General features: G+C 43.1%; 1 protein-coding gene across 1 annotated transcript; it reads left to right on the forward strand.

Annotated features, from left to right (window-relative positions):
• The first annotated feature begins 3,070 nt into the window (after positions 1 to 3,070).
• On the forward strand, positions 3,071 to 7,199 carry DYDC2 (DPY30 domain containing 2). Its single transcript, XM_044236588.1, is given in 3 exon segments — positions 3,071 to 3,217; positions 3,573 to 3,695; positions 6,856 to 7,199. Coding segments are annotated over 3 exon segments (531 nt in total). The 3' UTR covers positions 7,117 to 7,199.
• Positions 7,200 to 23,458: the final 16,259 nt, after the last annotated feature.

The raw sequence follows: 23,458 nt of genomic DNA on the forward strand, positions 1-23,458 counted from the left end.
GTTATTAGGACTTAGACACTTTGGGAAGCCATTACTTAGCCCTACTACACTGTGTATTTCCAAAGAAAAATTACATTTTCTCACTCATATTTCAGTGAGTCAAATCAGGATATTTAACCTTGATACACTTTTTGTGGGGCAGAGGGTTAACTGCAGGAAAGAACATGAGGGCAAGCAGGGGGAGGGGCAGAGGAAGAGAGAGAGAATCTTTTTTTTTTTTTAAGATTTTATTTATTTATTTGACAGACAGAGATCACAAGTAGGCAGAGAGGCAGGCAGAGAGAGAGAGAGAGGAGGAGGAAGCAGGCTCCCTGCCCAGCAGAGAGCCCGATGCGGGACTTGATTCCAGGACCCTGAGATCATGACCTGAGCCGAAGGCAGAGGCTTAACCCACTGAGTCACCCAGGCGCCCGAGAGAGAGAATCTTAAGCCAACTTCACACTCAGCACAGAGCCTGACGTGGGCCTTGATCTCACAACCCTGAGATCACGACTTGAGCCGAAATGAAGAGTCAGATGCTTAACAGAGTTAGACACTAAGCTCCCTAACCTTAATACACTTCTATTATGTAATGTACAATTCACATTCAGTTTCCTCAATGACACTTCATAAAATTCTTTTTTCTGTTTCAGACTCAATCCAGAATCATGTGTTCTGTGCATTCATTAGGCCTGTTTCGGCTCCTTTGATCTGGAATGGTTCCTCCTCTTTTTTTGTCTTTCACGATCTTGACATTTTTAACAGTGCAGACCAGTTGCAGACTGTCTCTCAATTTGGCTTTGTTTGTATTTCCTCAATTAGATTCAAGTTTTGCATTTTGGGCAAGGAATCCACAGAAAAATATTTCATCCCCCTAAGAAGTGCATCTCATCAGGAGACACATGATGTCACTTTGTCCCTTTGTTAGTGATGTTTCCTTAGATCGCTTGCTGAAGGTTGTATCCGGCACGTCCCAGCATTGTAAAGTTCCTCTATTTCCTTTTGGAATTAATACATAATTTGTAGGGAGAAACCTTGGGTATCCTATTTTTTTTTATCAAATATTCATTCAATTTTAGTCCTCACTGAGGATTCTGGCTTGATGCAGTTATACTATGATGGTTAAAAGTGTTAATTTTTTAAAAACTCCATTATTCTTCCCATGTTTATTGGTTGACATTCTACCCTTAGAACTTGCCTTCTCTCCTATTCACTCATTTACTAATCTGTTCTTACATTGATTCATGGATTTTTAATTTTACCCAATTAATTATAATGCATTAGAGTCCATGTTTATTTCAGTAGTCTAATCGCCCCAGATTGGGCCAGTAGCAGCCCAATCTGCTGGTTCCTGTGTCCTTAATCGCTTACATTCTAGCATTTTTTTTACTTTGTGAGGCGAGAAATGTTCCAGGCTACTTGGATCTCTCCTGCCCCAAACTTGGAATTCACCATTTCTCCAAGGAGCCCTGATGGCTCTTAAGTGGTAAAGGCTATTCCAAAGCAAGTTCCCTATAATCACTGTGTTCATTCATTGCTACTTAAGTGTTTTTGCCTCTAGGCTTTTGCAATGGAAAGAGCTAGGAAATACATATATATTTTTTCTATGAGTATCTATGTATCTTTCCTTCCTTAAACTGAAAAACACCTCCAGAACTGAGACTTTATTATTCATTTTATTGTTAGCTCTTGGACTTAAAGTATATAAACTTCAGAAATATGGAGGTGACCAGAAATACAATGTTAGTCCATTGTATGTCACAGTCTTCCAGTGTAATAGCTAATATTTATTTAACATGTACCAGAGCACCTGGCTGGTTCAGTCAGTTAATAGTCTGTCTTCAGCTCAGGTCATGATCCCAGGGTCCTGGGATCAAGCCCTGCATTGGGCTCTCTGCTCAGGGGAGAGCCTGCTTCTCCCTCTCCCCGCCCCTCCCCTCTGCTCATGTTGTCTCTCACTGTCTCTTTCTCTCAAATAAGTAAAAATCCAAAATATATATATTTTTATATACCATGTGCCAAGCTAAGTGCTTTACCTCTGTTATCTCTTCTCACCCCTGCAATTATGAAGCCCATACCTTTATTATTTTTTTCTCCAGATGAGAAAACCAAGGCTCAGAGAGACTGGGTGACTTGTTGAAGATCACACAGCTAACAAGCGACAGTACCAGGAGGGGAACTCAGTCTGTCTCTTCCCAGTCTGTGTTCAGACTGCAGCTCTACACCGCCACGCCTAACCTGTCGTGTGACTCAGGCTACACTGTCTTCAGCTCCTGAAATCCGATTAATAGTAAATACTGGGGCATCAGCTCAATCTCCACTAGTTTCTTGCTTCCTCTCTAGGGTAAAATAGTGTGTTACGCCCTGGCAGAACCTGTGACCATGGGTAGCTACGGTGCCTGCCATTCTCCCTCCCCCTCCTCCCCAGGGCTTTTCCTTCTGAAATAAATAAACCACACTTATCCATGTCACAGAGGAGTGTAGCTTCCAACCTCACAATAGCACAGCTTGCTGGGTCCTTAGAGCCCCCCTGGGGACCTCCTGGTTGCGTAATTATATCCTCCCTACTCAAGGGTAGAGATTTGTGGGTAAGGGAAGACCTTAGCCACCCTTAACCACCAGTCCTCTCAGGCCTCAAGACCCCCAGGACCTATTTTCTGACCCAAGACAGGGGGAGAACTTTTTTAAAAAAGTCCATTTGAATGTAAGAGCAATTGGCAAGTATGTATTTGTTTCTTTTGGGAAGGGTGGCATCCGAAAGTAGCTCACATTTATCCTGAAACAGATCTGAATTGACTAGAGTGTGTCTATCTTTTTTTTTTTTAAACATTTTATTTATTTATTTGACAGAGAGAAATCACAAGTAGGCAGAGAGGCAGGCAGAGAGAGAGAGAGGAGGAAGCAGGCTCCTTGCTGAGCAGAGAGCCCGATGCGGGACTCGATCCCAGGACCCTGAGATCATGACCTGAGCTGAAGGCAGCGGCTTAACCCACTGAGCCACCCAGGTGCCCTAGAGTGTGTCTATCTTAAAGACCAGATTTGATTTATAATGTAATGTGACTCCGCTATGCTGTTTCTCAGGCCCACAAGGATGGAAACTGACTACCTGAAGAGGTGCTTCGGAAATTGCCTGAGCCAGGCACTGGCAGAGGTGGCGAAGGTTCGGCCCAGTGACCCCATAGAGTACCTGGGTCACTGGCTTTATCATTACAGGAAAACCGTTAAAGCAAAAGAAGAGGTTTGTGTGTGCCCAGAGTCATTTTGGGGAGGGCTTTCCAGCTTTTTCATGGCAATTTGAAATCCAAAGTAGGATTCCAGAGCTAGCCCAGAAAGCTTCTTGGTTTATTTGACTTGCAAGATCCCTTAGGCCTAGATATTCCTGAAGCATGGAGAGTCTGGGGCTGAAGTGGGAATCCAGCTGGGAGGAGTTATGGGATTGGTGGGTTTGGACCTACGAGCAGGCAAAAGCTGGTCATAGGAGCAAACTCGGGAGGTCCTCAGGGCCCTGGGCCTGTGGTCTGTCCCAGTGAGGGCAAGCCTGTTAGTGCAGGTTTCCCAGGGGCTGACCTGACTCCGCTCTCCCCTCACCCTAGGAGAGCCAACGGGAGAGCCAGTTGAAGGAAGAACAGGGTAATAGCCTCAAAGAAACCTCAATGACAGAAATGCTGAACCAAGAAGAATGTCAGATTCAACAGAAGTGTGAAAAGTGTGACAAGGTAGGGAGGGAGGAACCCAGCAGGGGACAGGAGCACACCCCAGAGCTGGATCCCAGGAAATCCACCGGCCAGCGAGGCCACAGCACGCAGTGCACTGAGGTTCCTGGAGCTTGCTTGTCTCCATCTTTTTGGGGTTATTTGTAAACCGGTCTCATGGACAGTCCTGGCTGATGAAAAAAAGGAAGTGTTGAAAGGCAATTCCATTTTCAATTTCAAGAAGTACCTTAGCTGTTACTGGTTTGAAAAAATCGGGTTTCTTTAAAAATCTTAAGTCACTCGGAACTAATATATTTCCTTACAAGATTCTTTGAACCCTTTTCAAAACTTATTCAGTATTTCAGAAACCAGATACAGTTATCAGTATATAAGTCAGGTATATTATTTTATTTATTATCTACTATTAAGTGTTTTAGTTACTGTGTGCTATTTAGTTATGTATCAAGGCACAGATGCTGTCTCTGCAGTTCTATAATACTGGTCATAAATTATTACCTTCTTGTAGTCGGAAACAGCTGTGTGTTCATGAACCTGACAAGGATATCTTTTATCTCCCAGGACTTTTGCCACCATCTTCTGAAAAGCACCTTGTGCTGATTTTGTGCTTTCTCCAAAGTGCACGATACAGAGACAGGGAATCGACTCACGGGGCTTAGATATCTGACATCTTTCCAACTATCACTATATCCTGTGCATTAAATATCCTGTGCATTAAAATCTTCCATGCAGTTTCATACAGTCCACTGGCTTTTGTAGTTTCCAAAGCCACCTTTGATGAAGAGACATGAAACTGTTTAACTTATGTATACTCACACTAATATGCTCGGCTCTCCTCATAATTGATTCATATTTATTGTTTAAGTCTGGATGTTTTATTGGTAAAAGAGGTCAAAGGAAAGGTGGTTTCGTACTACTGTTTTTCACTAGTCTAACGTGACAAAGTGAACTCACTCAGGAATATGTCGTTCTTTGGAACAGGTGCTGAGAGATAGATGGTAGAGGGGAGGGCATGACAAGGAAGTTGTTATCTCCTTGCCCCCCTTGTCATCCTTTCCTAACACCATGCTTCCCTGTTAACAGAAATATCAATATATATAAGGCAGGAAAAGACTTCCAAAACGCCACCCTGGTTTCATGATGCCTTTATTGAAGAAAACTTTGGTCACATTAATGTTTGGAATTGTCCAAATGAGTTGTGCCCAGGATGTTTTACACCCTGTAGCAATATTCCTTTGCAAGATTTAGATGAGTAAAAGGTATGCTGTTCCCTTGCCAAGTGTGAGACAAAGGCCGTTGTCAGGGAAGATGAGAATAAAAGCCAGCAGGATACCTAGACTAGGAGCAAGTTCTCACTTCTATGAAAGAACTCATACGCAAATTGTGATTATGGAAATTGATCCTTTTTTTTTTTTTTTTTAAGAAGGAAACAGAGATGCCCAACAGGGATCTTAAAACAAACTTGCCTGGCTAGGGAAAACTACTCTTATAGTAAAAAATGGAAAGAACTGGGTAGAAGATAAAGAAGTGGAGGTCCCTCAAATAAGATGAGATTCTAAGTTCTTATTTTTCCTTGGCTCAAGGCAAATTACAAACTTTTCCTTGCTCCTGGTCATTTTCAGATTTTGAGTCACTAGTGTTATTAAACCTGGTCTCACGTAGGCCCAGGATGGGTTGCATAAAATTTCAGCAGGCCTGCTGATGGGTTTTTATGTCCATACTCAAAGCTTTGCAAAATTTCCCTTCATATCTTAAAACCATCATTGCTTGCATTTGGCTTAGAAAGCCTTTGAGTACCCCTGATTGAATACCACTGGTCCAGGGGATGTGTCAGAAAGAGGAGTAGAAACAGCACTGTGTGTGGTAGAGATCATATCCAATTATAGCACTCAGGAAGAGATGTTCAGAGGAGGCAACATGTGAGTCAGACCTCAAAGAAAGCTAGCAAAAGTTGCCCTTGTGTTGGTTTCTCTTTATTAAGTTGAGGCAGTTTTGAGTAAGTAAGCCATGATTCTAAGTTTGAAAACAGTCCCTTTGTTTATAAAGCTGTAGCCATATGAATGTTTTACAGACACATTATTACGGAATCAACACATATATTTATTGCCTATAGTTAGAAGGGTCTTGCTGATTACATGGGCAAATGCTCCACAGACCTCTCTGCAGTGCCCCTCAGGATCCACTGGACACGGTATCCACTGGACATGGTATCCACTGGACAGGGCACAAAGATGGAGGTAGAAGTGGCTGGGAGAGTGTAAGCTCCAAAGATTCCTCCCTCACCAACTACTACAATCACATAGCTGCTAGACTGCGGGATATCCTCTTATAGCTCATTGAGACTGAATATATTTTTTCTGTCTTTTTTCTCTGTTTCAGTTTAGATCATTTATTTTGATCCGACTTCAGGTTTACTGACCTCTTCTCCTGCAGTGCCCAGTATCCCACTCAGGGATTCAGTGAATTTTTTTCATTTCAAATATTGCACAGTTCAATTTTAGGATTTCTATCTGGTTCCTTTCTATAATTTCCATTTTCTCTGCTTATCTACCTTAACTTTTCACTCGTTGTGCCCATTTTTTCTCTTTTAAATGTTTGAAAATATTTGTCATGGCTGGTTTAAGTCCTTGTCCACCAATTCCATGATCTTTGTCATTTTGGGTTCTCTATTTTTTTTTTAAAGATTTTATTTATTTGACAGAGAGAGATCACAAATAGGCAGAGAGTCAGGCAGAGAGAGAGGGGGAAGCAGGTTCCCCACTGAGCAGAGAGCCCGATGCGGGGCTCGATCCCAGGACCCTGAGATCATGACCTGAGCCAAAGGCAGTGGCTTAAGCCTCTGAGCCACCCAGGCACCCCTGGGTTCTCTATTTTATCCTTTTCTAGAATATGGTTCAGGGGTCTAGGCATTATTACTAATGTGCTGAACATTGTAGATGATACTTTGTAGGGAGTCCAGATTATGTAGTTTTCCTTTAAATGGTTTTGAATTTTGTTCTGGCAGGCAGTAAAATTATTGGTGAATTATCTTGTTCCTATCTGATTTGCCTTATGCTTTGCTAGAGCTGATCTGTTACGATTTAGTTAATTGTCTTGGGCATGAAAATGGCAGTGTTGTGTTCTTTAGTCTCTGCTAATGACTCTTTCGCTTTTTTGTTTTGTTTAGCCACTGACACCTATAGCTAGTTCCACAAAGAAGACCACATTCATACAAGAGAACACAAAATCCCTTGAGAAGGATGCCTTGAAGCAGGAATCTCTGCCAGGTACTTCCAATATGATTCCAGGAATGCCTCAATAGAGTCCCTCTCCAGAGTATTCTGGCCAGACTGGCAACTGTGTCAAAACTCCCCAAGAAATAAATTCCCAGACTCTTCAGCATGAAATTGCTACTCAAATGCATCCTGGTTCCAAATCTCCTTCTTAAGTTATCAAAAGGTGGATGATTTTCATGATGCTTGTTGTGGAAGGAGGTGTCTTGCAGGAATGGACTCTCCAGCTAAAGTTCTGTTCTGGTGGCCTTGATAACCCTTACTCATGTAAGCATTTGAACTACTGATAGGATAAAATAAACTCATAAGAATTTCAAATTTTTTGAGATTAGACAGTGGAAACACATCAATCTCACATGTTCATGTCTCAGTTTTAGGTGAACCCTCCAGTCAGGCCTACCGTGTTTATACATGTCCTAGAGTGTATCTGTGTCACTGATAACAGGTATTTTAAAGCGGCTCCAATGACAGTAAAGCTCAAAGGGAGGGTGTTGTGGCCACACACCAAGAGGGTATTAAATGGTTATTACTTCCACGATGAGGCACTTGGGCTTCCCAAGCTGGCTTGAAAATGGCTTGAGGTTGCAAGGAAAGGACACTCGCTTAGGGTTTGTATTTCTATCAGGGGTGGACCCAGGTAGAAGCGCCCATCCTTGGGGAGAGGCTAGCCTGGCTTGAAACTCTCACTGTGCCAACTTTGGGAGCACCTGAGTTTATCAGCTTGCCCAGATGTGGGGAGGAGGGAGAGTTGACGTCTATAAGCTGTCAGCAGGCAGACACCAAAAAATGGAGTCTGACTTTATCACAAAGGGCCAATCTAGGAAATTCTCAGTGGCCTTGACCCACTTAATCTTTGAGTGAAGCACTCTGGGCAGGTACTGAGGTCCTTCTAATTTGCACCTGGTGGGAAGGCATTCAGCCACACTTTCCAGAGTAGCTGGGAAAAGCCAAAAGATCCAAAAACCCACACAAAGAAGCCAAGAGAGCTTTGTAGAGGGCCCGGTGGTACCTGCAGCATCCCAGGAGAAAGGTGAAATCTGGGAAGCTTGTCCTCTACCTGAGAGCGGTTATCTCTTGGATATCACAGCCTGTGTGAGGGAAGTCATAACTTTTGTCGACTTTAAGGGATTCCATACTTTTACCTTTTATCATTCTTTGGCCCCAGCCTTTGGTCACATCCCTGGGCCATGAAAATGTAATCCATCTTACTAATGTTTTGTTGCACTGTTGCCAAGCTTGGCTTTTTGTTTGCTGTTATTTTGTTACTGAAAAGTTGTTACAGTGCACTTCTTGGGCACAGATCTTAGGAGGTCTCTGCTGATCTGTCTATGGATTGCTAAATCAAAAAATATTGGCAGGGGTGCCTGGGTGGCTCAGTGGGTTAAAGCCTCTGCTTTCGGCTCAGGTCATGGTCCTGGGGTCCTGGGATCGAGCCCCACATCGGGCTCTCTGCTCAGCAGGGAGCCTGCTTTTTCCTCTCTCTCTGCCTCTCTGCCTACTTGTGATCTCTGTCTGTCAAGTAAATAAATAGAATCTTAAAAAAAAAAAAAAGATATTGGCATTTTGGGGATAAAAGACACAAACAGACATTTCATGGAAGAGTATACATAAGATAAAATAAGCACATGAAAATATGTTCAACCCCATTAACCATTACAGAAATGCAAATTTAAATCACAAGGATGCATCACTATATATCTGTCAGGATAGCTGGAGTTAAAAAATAGTGATGGGGCGCCTATGCGGCTCAGTTGATGGAATGTCTGACTCTTGATTTTGGTTCTGGTGGTGATCTCAGGGTTGTGGGATCGAGCTCTGCATCAGGCTCTGCTCTCAGCAGGGAGTCTGCTTGGGATTCTCTCTCTCCCCCTGCCCTCCCCCCTGCTCTCTCATGCTCTCTCTCTAAGAAATAAATAAGTCCTTAAAAGAAAATACCAACACTGAATGCCGGTGAGGATGATGAAAACTCAAATCACTCAGACTTTGCTGTATTCCCTCTCTCCCTCTCCTTCTCCCCCTCTCCTGCTAATGCTTACTCTCTTTCTCTCTCCCTCTCTCAAAAAAAAAGTTAATTTTTTAAAAGTTGATAAAATTCTTGCCTTATGTACACTTCATTTTCAAACACCACCAATTATCCCAAAAAATGTACTGTAGTTTTTATTTATTTTGAAAAGAAAATTTTATTTTTTTATCTTTAATTGCAATCACTTTTGCCAGATTGTCAGCTGGAAAGCTAGACTCATTTACACTCCCATTTGAAAGTGGCTGTTCTTTATCCTCTTGGCACACTGAGCTAGTTATTTTACTTTTATTTTCTGCCAATCTAATATGTGAAAAATAGTAGAGTTCTTTATATATATTCTGGAATCTGATCCTTTATCAGACATATGTTTTGCAAATACATGTGGTTATTATCCCCATTTTACCAATGAAGAATCTGAAGCACAAAGACATCAGTTAACCTGCCTGGGCCCACCTGGCTAGAAAGGAGAGCCAGTGTTCAAACTCCCAGCGGTTTGGTTCCAGAGTAAGAGCCTGAACTCACTCCCCAGCACCACCCTCAGAAGAGCAGCCTCAGAGATCATCTGGTTAAGGGTATGGGACTTGCAGCCTGACTCATCCCTCCCCCAGTAGAGATGGCTCTTCTCCACAGTCCAGGACAAACCAAGTCATGGTGATGACCAGTGTCTTGTAGGCTTTACCAAAAGCCAGGTTTGCTCAAGGACTGAATGGCAAAGGAAAATGGCCAAGTTCTTCCCTCCTCCCCCAAGGCAGTGCCTGGAAGTCACTGCCAGTGCTTGCGCTGCCCCTTTCTGATGGACATATTCTCTAGAGGAGGTTCAGTGCCTTCGCTCACTGTATGGTCTTTCTCGCCTCTCTCGCTAAAATGAGATTACGTATCCCACCTCTGGCCAAGCTGGCTTTGTTTTTAGTGAGCAACTAAAGGTGGACCTGAAGAAGGGCAATCACATTTTCCTCATCTTCTAGCTCTTGTGGTTGGCAGCTTTTTTCACTGGCCTCCCTCTCCTGATGGGCAGGAGCAGTAAGAGATTCAGTGCTGTGTGCAGGAAGGCTCAGTGACCACAGTAAGTGCAGTGCAAGGAGAGACGGTGGTGGAGGGGACGGCAGGTGAGGCAGCACCAGCAGCAGTTTGAGAGCAGGAGAAGGACACGTGCATAGGCTTTGAGGCAGCAACAAGGACTCACTAGAGCATCAGTGGTGTGTGGAGGAATGGCTGGAGAGGCTCAGGGTTCAGGAAAGGGCCAGATCTGGGAGGTGCTGGGGAGGAGGAATCCACCATGAGTGGGAAGGAGAAGTCTAGGTTGAATTCCAGATTTTATTTGTTTAGGGAGAAATGAAGAGGCTGAGTAAACTTACTCCAAAATAATGCCTAATTTTGAAGTGACTTTAAAATCAGGACCATTCCCAAAGAGGAAAGATTTAGGATGGATTGCTTCTGTACCCAAAAGATATGCATTCTGTCGGACTTTCTATACTTTCTTTTTTTTTTTAAGTCTTTTTTTTTTTAAGATTTTATTTATTTGACAGAGATCACAAGTAGGCAGAGAGGCAGGCAGAGAGAGAGAGAGAGGAAGGGAAGCAGGCTCCCTGCTGAGCAGAGAGCCCGATGCAGGGCTCGATCCCAGGACCTCAAGATCATGACCTGAGCCAAAGGCAGAGGCTTTAATCCACTGAGCCACCCAGGTGCCCCTTTTTTTAAGTTTTTATTTTAATTCCAGTGTAGTTCACATACATTGTAGTATTAGTTTCGGATGTATAATAGAGTGATTAAACATTTCCATGCATCACCCTCCTTAATCCCCATCATTGATTACACCCATCCCCCACACCTACCTCCCCTCTGGAAACCTCTAGTTTGTTCTCTACAGTTCAGAGTCTATTTCCTGGTTTGTCTCTCTCTCTCTTTTTTCCCACCTTGACTCATTTGTTTTGTTTCTTAAATTCCATACATGATAGATGAATGAATAAAGAAGATATACATACATACATATGTATATATTAACACAATGGAATATTACTCAGACATAAAAAGAATAAAATCTTGCATTTTGGATGCAACATGGATAGACTGAGAGTGCATTATCCTAAGCAAAATAAGTCAGTCAGAGAAAGACAAATACCATATGATTTCACTCAGACTTTCTATGCTTTCTAAAGGGAATATACAAATTCCTATTTACACTTCAAATTTATTCTTCCACATATGGTTAAAGAACGAAATAGGGGCACCTAGGTGGCTCAGTTGGTTGGGCAATTGCCTTCAGCTCAGGTCATGATCCTGGAGTCCCGGGATCAAGTCCTGCACTGGGCTCCCAGCTCCATGGGGAGTCTGCTTCTCCCCCTGACCTTCTCCCTTCTCATGTTCTCTCTCACACTCTCTTTCTCAAATAAATAAAGAAAATCTTTTTTTTTTAAATTAAAAAAAAAAAAGAATGCAACATGAGACAGACACCTGGGTGGCTCAGTCATTAAGTGTCTGCCTTCAGCTCAGGTCATGATCCCAGGGTCCTGCAATCCAGCACCGCATCAGGCTCCCTGCTCAGTGGGGAATCTGCTTCTCCCTCTCTCTCTCCCCCTACTTGTGTTCCCTCTCTTGCTATCTCTCTTTCTCTGTCAAATAAATAAATAGAATGAAACATACAGTTTAAAAAGCATTATATTTGTTTCCAAGACTATTATCTGACTTACAATGGATATTTAATATGTGCCAGGCACTATGCTAAGTGCTTGACTACATTATCACATTCAGTGCTCTGAGCACTCCCGAGTTGGGCACTTTAATAATCCCCATGTTATGGCTGAGGAATCAAGTAAGACTCCGAGATGGATGATTGGCCCAAGGTCAGCAAACTGGGAGATGGCATTCAGGTCTGTCTGTCAAGAACTCACACACTGGACTGCTAGGCTGTGTTGAGTTGCACTTATTGATAAAGGAAGTTTAATTCCCCTGTCCATGGACATTTTGCTCCAAGTCAATTACAGTCTTTTTCTTACCTCTTAGATGAAATGAAATCTTCAAAGAGCTTTCAAATGATCACTGTTATCCAGAAGCATTAAACTGCTCGTGCATATTTTATTGTCTTGATTATCAGCCCAAATTAACCGATGTTCTAAGCATTTGCAATCCCAAACAGGATACTTTGAAATTTCATCTTAGATCCTTTTGAGATGCTTTATAACCATGAAAGTCATAAAGTCCGTAAATTAAAGTTTTTCCCAGTGACAGAATATCTTCCAGTAAAAACATTCTTTTGAGTAGTAAGTACTGATTGATATCATTCTTACACTTTTATATAGATTATAAATTTTTTCAAAAGGTGGAATACTATCCTATGGAGAAGTAAATATCCTTTTTCTATCTTTGGAAAGAAAATAAGAAGGATGACTTTTGGGGAAGAAATACAAAAGCTGTGCTCTCTCAACCAGATATGTTCAGAATATGAAAGTGAAAAAGCTTCTATTAACCAACGATGTGGCTTTAAGAAGATGCTTGTCAATGAAGAAAAACTGGTGAATGATTTTCATGGCCGGATTAAAATTTATGATTTGTGTGAAGATAGTCCAATGCTTGAGCCAAAAACTCCTCAAGGAGGCTCATAGCTGAGTCATACTACATGTCTCATATTAGTAAAGGGAAAGTCCTCTTGGTCTTTCTGCTTTCGTGTTTGAGCTCTGCTCATCGAGAAGAAACATCTTACGATGTCTTTCAACAAAAGGCAAGTCTGAATGTCACAGAAAGAAGAAAATTTTAGTTAGTGTTCCCAGAAAGCAGACCTTTGGAAGCCAGGTCAGAAGTCATGCGGGCACCAGATGGGGTTTCTTGGATCTGCTGTCCTCTAGAGTCATGGTCAAAAGATATCCATCCCAAAGAAACAATTAGAAAAGGAAACAATTCTTTGGTTACTATTGTCCAAAGGACAACCTTCAGGAATAAAATGACAGGATCCAAAGACATCATTGTCTGAAAATATCACACATATAGATAAGTTTAGGCAAAATGAAATGAAATGAACAAAAAATATCAAAAGATGTACAGTTCATATATACAGGTTGTTGGGGCAAAAATTCCTCCATGTGAAGCACCAGAAAAGAAATATCCACATATAACGTCAAGAAGGGAGAAATTCAGAGAACTCATTGCCCCTAATGATGAAACCCATGGCTATTTTAGCCAGACTGCGATCATTCCCCATCCCTCCCCTCAAAAAGTTACCCCTGGGGACATATTCCAGAACCAGAATGGGCCAGAATGAAATAGCTCCAGATCATTTTGTCTGGAGAAACTAACTACATGGATGCAAATAGCTGAGAAGAGATTTTGCAAGAATTATTACCAGGAGAGATAAATTAAACAAATGAGCCTGACCAAGGAAAAACCTCCATGGATAATGACCAATAGAAAGCAATTTTATGAGAAAAGTGAGCCCAGGAAAAATTCCTCAATATTCATCACTGTCATAATCATGACATTGTACTTAAAATCAGTGTTTATGAGACTCCTCAAAATTTAGTTGCTGAATAAAGAGATTCCATGAATAAAATTAACCACAAAATAATTAGCCCAGTAGGGTCCCTTGGAGGCCCAAGGTCCTGGAGAAATATATTCAAGATGAGGCTCTTCAGAAAGTAGTACATGTGGGGTGCCTTGTTGGCTCCGTTGGTAGAACATGCAACTTTTAATCTCAGGGTCATGAGTTCAAGCCCCATGTTGGACATGGAGCCTACTTTAAAAAAAAAAAAACTTTTTTAAAGTAGTGTGTTTGTGTGCATGTGTGTGTGCATGCAGTTCATTTTTTTTTTTTTAAGGAAACATAGACTGGGGCACATTCTTTAAGTGACATCAATGGATTTCTCATCAATGGGCAAATGTGACTGTGACCAATTCCCCAAGCCACTCCCTCTGGGAGGCTCTCATGTAGAAAAGATGATGACAAAGATACGATCTCTCACAAGTCTATTCAGGAGCAATTAAATCCGATGATCAAATATCCGGAAGGAAATTACCCCCAAAATTCTGGTCTGAAAGAGGAGTTCTATTTAGAATATAATTACAGAGAAAATAGCATTAGAAAGAGAACCTTCCACCGATAGGATTGGCCAGAAAAGAAGATATTCAGAAAATTCATACAGAAAAATAATGCCCAAAGATCAAGATGTTAGGAACAAAACCTCAAAAGAGGGATGATTTGTTGAATCACTGAGAAATGATAAAACTAAGTAAATCTTGAAATCAGAAGGAATTAAACCAATGTATATAAGTGCAAGCCCCTGGGCAGAGTTTCTTGGGGTTACGCTTTAGGAGCAACAAGTTTACCAAAGTGGTTCTGCAGGATGATAGTCCTGAGAACATGACTTCAGACAAATTAGTGTCCATCTCCAGATCCCTTCAAAACAAAATATCAAAGAAAAAAAATACCCTTGTCATGGGTAAAGCTACTAAGTAAAAAACCCTAAATAAAGAACAACTTTCTCAGCAAATGTCACCACAAATAGTAATATACATGTTTGGTCAAATAATACCATCTGGAGATTTAAAGTTTCAAGTACAAGAATGGTCCGGATAAAAATCTTCCAAGCAACCCTTTAGAAGAGAAACAAGTAATGAATACTTTGAGTCAGGGCAGTTCTCCCCAGCATATGCTGTCAGCAAATCTATGGAGAGGATCCAACTCAGTGAAGTTCCCTGGCAAACATTAACCAAAGGGGAAAAAAAAAAAAAACCTTTAGAGAAAGATAGCCAAGACAAATGTCTTAGGAATCAGGAGTCGTTTGGAAGAACACTGAGCTGCCACTGAACTCACAATGCCATCTGCCTATAGCCCATCCGGAAGAAGTGCTCAGCCTTGTCTCTTCCATGGAAAATATCTTTCCCCAAAAATGTATTCCCATAGATGTCATCTTGTAGTGCAAACTCTGTAGTGTGTTACCCAAGCTAAAGCTTTACAGGGAGATCTTCCTGAGTATTCTATGACCCCTTTCTAGAGGGCTACGAAGGGATAAAGATTTTCTCCACTTCAAGTTTAATTTACTTACCCTTCATACTTCAAAGACAATCTTTTTAAGAGTTTCCACAAGATCTACAATTACCAAATTTGGAACTAGCCCAATTGTCCATCAACTGATGAAAGGCTAAAGAAGAGGTGGTATGTACACTCTATTGAATATTACTCAGCCATAAAATAGAATGAAATCTTGCCATTTGCAACAACATGGATGGAGCTAGAGAGTATTATGTTAAGCCAAATAAGTCAGAGAAAAACAAATACTATATGATTTCACTGATATGTGGAATTTAAGAAACAATACAAACATGCAAAGGGAAAAAGGAAAGAAAGAGAGAAAGAGAAACCAAGAAACATTCTTTTTTTTTTTTTAAAGATTTTATTTATTTATTTGACAGAGAAAGAGAGAGAGAGAGAGAAATCACAAGCAGGCAGAGGCAGGCAGAGAGACAGGGGGAAGCAGGCTCCCCGCTGAGCAGAGAGCCCGATGTGGGGCTCGATCCCAGGACCCTGAGATCATGACCTGAGCCGAAGGCAGCAGCTTAACCCACTGAGCCACCCAGGCACCCCAAACCAAGAAACATTTTTAACTGTAGAGAACAAACTGGTGGTTACCAGAGGGGAGGTGGGTGGGGGGATGGTGAAATAGGTGATGGGGATTAAGGAGTGCACTTGCTGTGATGAGCCCTGGGTGATGTATGGAAATGTTGAATCACTACACCGTACACCTTAAACTAAAATCCATTCTATGTTAACTAACTGGAACATACATAAAAACTTTAAAAAAAAAAAAAGTTTTCACAAGAGAAACTCCAGACTAAGATTAACAAAGAAGATACATCTCAGCAAACAAAAACGAAAGTCATGGTGCCACAGAATGAAGTCAGTCAGGAGGAAGTACCCAAAGAATGACTCCCAAGACTTCGCTTTAGAAAGAGACGAAGTTCCCAAAGTGTTTCAGCCTTAAGAACAAGTCAGCAGCTGAGAAGGGATGTTACCAAATCGCTTCTGCAGCAGAGGCAGTTCTTGGAGGTAAGGCCAAGGAACAGATGCCACGGAGAAGAGACGAAAGAACCCAGCCACATTTCACCAGGAAGTTTCATCATGAGAGGTAAGTTCCCTGGAGGTCGTTAATCAAAACCTAATTGCTCCTCATATCCCCCGACTCTGATTCAAATTTCTTCTCAAAAGTGGTTATTTTATAGGTAACCATAACTTCTTTGCTGTGCTTAAGTGATAGTCCTTAGACATGAAGAATAATTGTGAAAGGCGCCTGGCTGGCTCAGTTAGTAGAGCATCGACTTGTGATCCCAAGGTCATGAGTTCAAGCCCCATGTTGCGCAAAGAGCCTACTTAAACAAAAAAGAAAAGAAAAAAAGAATAATGGTGTAATCATCTAAGAAAGCGTTTCTTAATAGATTATTGATAAGAAATATAACAAAATATCAGGCCTAAATGGGCATCAAATACTTCAGAAACTTCAGAGGAAAAAGTAAATGACTATATGGGTATCTAATGAAGAAATGAGAAGCTTATAGTCCCTTAGCTCAATGAGGATTGGGGACAAAACAAAACAAAAAAAAGAATTGATAGTGAGATTGGTCAATTTCTCCTTGATTTTTTTCCTCAAATAATTCATTTCTTAATTGGAAAGAAGCATAACAATGATTAAGAATCAGAATTTTGGGGCGCCTGGGTGGCTCAGTGGGTTAAGCCGCTGCCTTTGGCTCAGGTCATGATCTCAGGGTCCTGGGATCGAGTCCCACATCGGGCTCTCTGCTCGGCAGGGAACCTGCTTCCCTCTCTCTCTCTCTCTCTGCCTGCCTCTCCATCTACTTGTGATCTCTCTCTGTCAAATAAACAAATAAAATCTTAAAAAAAAAAAAAAAAGAATCAGAATTTTGGGTTCAGGAAGACCTGCATACAAATCCAAGCCTTGGCACTTACTAGCCACATGGCTGTAAGCAAGTTACTTACCTCTCTGTGCCCCAGATACCTTCCTCCCCTAAAGTTAGCACACTTGTAGGATTTCCCATGTAAGGTTGTTTTGGGCTTTCCACAAGGCAACAACACATACAAGTGCTCAATAGACAGAAGCTATTTGCCATATGTTCCCAGCTCCATATGGGCTCCGAAAACTATTCACTAAGAGTGATTACCCAGGGGCGCCGGGGTGGCTCAGTGGGCTAAGCCTCTGCCTTTGGCTCAGGTCATGATCCCAGGGTCCTGGGATCGAGCTCTGCATCGGGCTCTCTGCTTGGCGGGGAGCCTGCTTCCCCCTCTCTCTCTGCCTACTCGTGATCTCTGTCAAATAAATAAGTAAAATCTTTAAAAAAGAAAAAAAAAAGAGTGATTACCCATATTTCAGTGATCTTATTCTGCATATTAGTTCAGATTCCTAGATTACTTGTGTCATGTGAGCATATATCCGATACCATGCAGTATCTCTCCTGCTCAGTGAACTTGCTCCCTTTGCTCTCTGAAAAGTGGTTTGAAGGTTCAGGTGGCCAAGCAGTCATTGCTCCCTGCCACCTGCCTGGCTTCCTCCAAGGGCTGTAGTCCCCAGGCAGAGCCCTGAGGCATTGGGGCATTGTGGTAGTGGCAGGGAAAAGAAACTCTTGCCACTTTGTGCCTCCTGCAGCCCCTCTGCTCCAACAAAGGAAATGAGGCACGACAAAGTGCTTGTTAATGTATCAAAATGTAGAAAGATGTATGTACAAAGTTGTGCGGCAGAACATGTTTCTAGGAGTAAAAAACCCAAAGCAATGAGAATGTTCACAAATGGGGCGGGGGGGGGACCGGAACGTGGTCTTATGTGTGAGTGATCATATGATTTTGGTATGTATATGTGTATGAGCGTGTGTGTGTGTGTGTGTGTGTGAGAGAGAGAGAGGTGGAAGAAAGATGAGGGGTTTGCAAAGGTGCTGTAAAAGGGATGGGGTTATTTACCTTATTCCAAACTATTTTCCAAGACTGAGAATCCACATAACTAAAAATAAAGCTTTCCTGTCTTGTAGTATATCTTTGTCCTGCCTAAGTAGTGCCGTTCTAGTATCCCAGCGAAGGGAAAGAGAACAAAAAGACATGACTGGGGGCACCTGGGTGGCTCAGTGGGTTAAGCCCCTGCCTTCGGCTCAGGTCATGATCTCAGGGTCCTGGGATCGAGTCCCGCATCGGGCTCTCTGCTCAGCGGGGAGCCTGCTTCCCTCTCTCTCTCTCTGCCTGCCTCTCCATCTACTTGTGATTTCTCTCTGTCAAATAAAAAAATAAAATCTTTAAAAAAAAAAAAAAAAAAAAAGACATGACTGGAAATTGCCCGGCTCTAGCTTGATTGCCCATCGCCACCACCGGGGGGCAGTAGCAGAAAATGGAAGAGCGGACAGAGGTGCTCTGGGGGGGCTTGGGCTCCAGGTTTAGGGAACTTTTCCAAACCCTGCCTGCCCACATTCCCCTCTAAGCCTGTTGTTTTACATACCTGGCAGAGCGAACTCCAGAATCTTGCGATATTGTATCCCAGGTTCAACTATGCTTCGCATCTAAGCTTTTCTTAAAACAAAGATAGGAACATTTCCTGAATAACTTCACAGAACAAAAGCAAACACATATAAACATAGGCTGACACTTTTAATTGCCGATTACAAAAAGAGAACTTTGATTTGGTATTTCATGTCTTGTGTATCTCAGATAGGTAGATAGTAAGAACAAGCGGCATTACTGGAATTCATCATGAAAACATTCTGCTATGACTATAACGCTGCCACTAAAAGCAATAACATAGCGAGATGTGTGAGGACATAGCAAATATATTATCTCAGGACATACGTTTACGTATGTGTGCACATGTCTGTGCACAGAGAACTATATGGAAAGATGCTCATTTGAGTGATAGGATCGCTGCCGAATTTTTCTGTTGTTCATACTTTACTGTATCACTTAAACTTCTTTATAATGTTTATGAGTGCTTTAAAATTAAAAAGAAATAAAGCAATTTTTCCACTGGGGAAATAAAATATATCCATATGAGTCCAAGTAGGTCAATTTCTTTGCTTTAGAAAGTCTAATATACACATTTATAGCCTTAGCCTTCTCCGTGACTGTGAGACGGGATGCTTCATTCCCCAGTCTTTGCCGTTCGACAGGATTCTTCTGCACCACTCTCCAAACGGAACAACAATTCTTCTGGCTACTTTCTCCACCAGTCCTTCCCCTGGGAGGAAAACTAATCTACCTGGTGGTTGAGACTGTCATGCGCCTGCTCATTATGGGGTCCCATTTCTCCGCTGGGCAGACTAAGTGCATTCAACGTCACACTGTTGGGTCCCCCTCCGTGTGGTCTCTGGAACCTTTCGGTCCTCATCAGAGGCTCTGCACATCCTCTTCCTCTGGGTTTCAGCTTCTCTACCTGCAACTTCGTGGGCAAGTCGGTGCCGTGGAGGGAGATGGGAGACATCACCACATTCTTCAGCTTCGCTGGTTACCTAATCTAAAATACACCATTAGTCCACTGAAACAGGAGAAGGACTCACTGAAACTGCTCTCTTGGCATAATGCTGCCTTTCCGATTAGAATTGTTAAAATAGCCTTTGCGGTGGCCATTATCCGTTGCTCACGGCCAGTATTACGATCACTAATATAACCACCAGTAGCTAAACTTCTAATTCTCTCCTACGAGGCATGGTCCTTCCGAGGGCTCATTGTCCAGAAGCCAGCCTCTAGCGCCGGTGACAGTGAAAGGAGCTCGTTCGCAGACAGCACACACTGTGGTGTGCCCGGCACACGGGAAATCCTCCGTGGTAACAGCTGCTGTTGCCCTTCCTGCAGGTGTGGTCCTAAATGCACATTATTTTAAACCTTAACCTGTCGTGGTGTTGGTGCTGGGAGGCCCCTTCCCCACCCCTTGCCCCACTCCCCTGCTCGCCCGGTGGTGACCGAAGCCCCAGACTGTGTTTCCTCTCACGACCATATGGTGTCACCAGCACTTCACAGACTGTCCTGTGAGAAGTGGGGAGTCTGATCAGCCACGTGTCTGCTTATCCAAAGAACCCGGCACAGACACAGACGGACAGACCTTTGATAGAGGGCAGACAGGTTTCCTTTTTGCGTTTGCTTTCATAGACGTCTACTTACCAGTTAACTTTATGCTTCAGCCTCTGTATTTCTCACTCAGAAAATAGACGTAGACTTTACATGAAGGGCGACCTGCAAATAAGAATGGCTCTTTGGGGGCGCCTGGGTGGCTAGGTGGGTTAAGCCGCTGCCTTCGGCTCAGGTCATGATCTCAGGATCCTGGGATCGAGCCCCGCATCGGGCTCTCTGCTCAGTGGGGAGCCTGCTTCCCCCTCTCTCTCTGCCTGCCTCTCTGCCTACTTGTGATCTCTCTCTCTCGCTCTCTCTGTCAAATAAATTAATAAAATCTTTAAAAAAAAAAAAGAATGGCTCTTTGTTGAGCACCTCCTTGGCGCAAGCATGTGCTAGGGGAGAAGGCTCCCCCCTCTGGAGTTTACAGATTAAACTGAGGCCAACGGTGAAGATAAAGCAAGAGGACGCTCGGGAGCCACTGTGCAGACCATCTTGCCCAGCGTGGCAGCTTAGGAATGTGGCAGCCCCAGCCTGGGTCTGGACAAATGATAGCCCCCAAACACGCAGCCCATGTCACAATGCCTGGGGGAAGCCAGCTGTCCTCAGGCTTGCATAGCTGGTTTCAGGTGTGAAGTGAAAATTTTGCAGTTCAGTGATGTGTGTATGTGTTTCACTTGGCCATCCATGCATCTCTCCATTCATGTGGAGATGAATCATAATCCCATCTCCACATTTTCCTTAACCAAATCACTGAAAGTTTCTAATCCTCGTCTTTAAAAAAAGAGAAAAAAGTTTTGTTTTTTTTTTTAAGAGAGAGAGAGAGAAAGCATAAGCAGGGGGAGTGGCAGAGAGAGAGAGGCAGACCCCCCCCCCTATTTTGTAGGACTTGATCCCAGGACACTGAGATCATGACCTGATCTGAAGGCAGCTCCTTAACCAACTGAGCCACCTAGAAGACCCTAATCCTTGTCTCTAAGAGAATGGTAATGCGTTCTTTGCAGAACCGACGGAGGATTCCTGAGGTCATGGATGTGAGATGCAGAACGGGGTCAGACAGGTCATGAGTATATGGCAGTTGGTAGCTATTGTCTTCACTGTGATAACAGTTAACACAAGACCGTTGGGTACCAAGCATGAGCTAGTACCATGCTTGGCTCTGCACACATAGAGAAACTGGTCCAACATAATCCCTGCCCCCGAAGAGCTTCTAATCCAATCAAGGAGCAAATCACATGCCAAATAATAATTACGCAAAGCTGGCTGGAATCGTTCCAAGAGAGAAACCCCAAGTCCCAGGAGAACCCAAAGCAGGAGAAGTTACTGTGAAGGTAGGAAAGGAAAATTAGCCTAGACCTTTGGATCTAAACACAGGTAGGGAATGGAGGGACAGAGGTCACCGCCAAGGTGGTGCAGAGGGAAGCCAACCCCACTACCCAGGGTTCCATTTGCTGAATAACTCATAACACAGCCTGCAGCCTGCTAGAAGTTTCCACACAATATACTCAAGAAAGCCTCTTTCTTCCCTAAGGCCTGCAGTAGCTGACAAACTAGGTCACTAAGGTGCCTCCCTGAGGTCTCACAGAATTCCTGTGAAGAGAGAACTGTGGAATTTGCTCAGGAAACTTTCCAAAGTGCCAAGAGGAAGGCTCAGCACTTACCTCAGGTACTGGCACTTGCATTTAGCAAGACCCTGTAACACAGGGTAACACAGTTTCCTTATGGCTAATTATAGCGCCGAGCCCTACAAGTTAACCACTAGAATAATTACTTTGCTCCTGGGAAGGTCAGTGAAGGCTTCAAGAAGGAGGTGGCATTCCTCTGGGCCTTGGTCAGATTTGGGGAAGATGTTCTAGAAAGAATGAAGAGCAGATAAGACAGAGGCAGAGGTCAGAATGCACAGACAGTGTCTCGATCTGATAAATCAGCCGAATCTGTTGCAAAAGAGGACACCTGGGCCACCGACAAGAATTCTAGTTCCAAGGGCTTCAAAGACTGCTTCCACTGTAAGGTTCTGGGCTCAGGTTTGGAATGCATTATCTCATCGTATCTTCCACACGGAAACACGACCATCTTTGTTCTTTGAGAGGTTTAGTGAGATAAGTGAAAAGGTCTCAACAAGAAAGGCTGTTAAAACTGGAATTCAACCCTGACCCCAATCCCTAGCTAAAGTCATTACGCAATGTCAGCTTCCCGTGAGATATGACTGGAAAAGTACATTAGGGTCAGGTCAGGGATGGCCTTGAATACCTAGCAGAGTGTCACACTGAACGACGCTAAAGCTCCATAGTGAGACCACTTTGGAGGTCTGCAAGGATGCCATAGCGTCTCCTTGAGCCTGAGAAGAAAGGAGCATGCAAACTCAAGCCAATGAACAACCCAGTGCATAGGCCAGAAAAATCTCTGATTTGAGCAAGGGCAGTGTTGGCCCTGGGAGTGTGGCTCCAGATTCCAGGGCCCAGGAAAAGCTTTCCAGGTACTGGGGATGCTCACTCTGCCATTCTTTGGCAATTCTCTAGGCTTCCATCATCTTCACGACCCAGAGGGGCACATGATTTGTCTGCAGAGTTATCTTTACTCGTACCCAGTAAAAATGAGCCACCCAGCAGGCTGATGGTGGTATGAGAGGAACCAGGTATGAGAGGAAACAGGGTGATAGGGACAAGAATTTAGTGTCTTGCGGGCCTTCTTGGCATCACCGGACCTTGGGTGGTTCCTCCTCTCCCTGATGGAGGAGGAAGGAAACTCAATAGAGCTGCTGGGAAAACAGGCTACTGGAGCATGACCAGCAGCCAGCTATGAGTCAGGTCACCTTGACGAAATGGTTGAAGACCTTGGGCAGATCTCTCTGTCATCTGCAAAACAGTAGGATGGACCAGGTGATCCTGAATAGCCTCCCGAGTTTATTTTGGTCTTGTTGTCATTCCTTTTTTTTTTTATTGTGGTTTAAAAAAAAAACAAACGTAAAACTTAAAATTTACCATCTCAACCATCTTTAAGCACACAGTTCAATATGCTAAGGATACTCACATCATTCATTGCATGATTGATATTCAGAACTTCTTTGTCTTGTAAAAGCGAAACTCCATACCCATTAAACAGCCCCCACGCCCACCCCTTCCGTGCCCGCCACTTTACTTTCTGTTTCTAGAAGTCTGACTGCTTTGCATACCTCATATAAATGGAGTCATACGACATTTGTCTTCCCATGACTGGCTTATTTCACTTTGTACAATCTCATCAAGGTCCATCCATGCTGTAGCATGTGACAGGATTTCCTCCCATTTTAAGACCGAAGAATATTCTGGTTCATGTATATACCACATTATGTTTATCTCTTCACCCACCGGTGGACATTTAGGTTGCTTCCACCTCTAGGCTCTTGTGAAAAATGCTG

Source organism: Neovison vison, chromosome 2 (assembly GCF_020171115.1).
Source record: "Neovison vison isolate M4711 chromosome 2, ASM_NN_V1, whole genome shotgun sequence".
NCBI classification, from domain to species: domain Eukaryota; kingdom Metazoa; phylum Chordata; class Mammalia; order Carnivora; family Mustelidae; genus Neogale; species Neogale vison.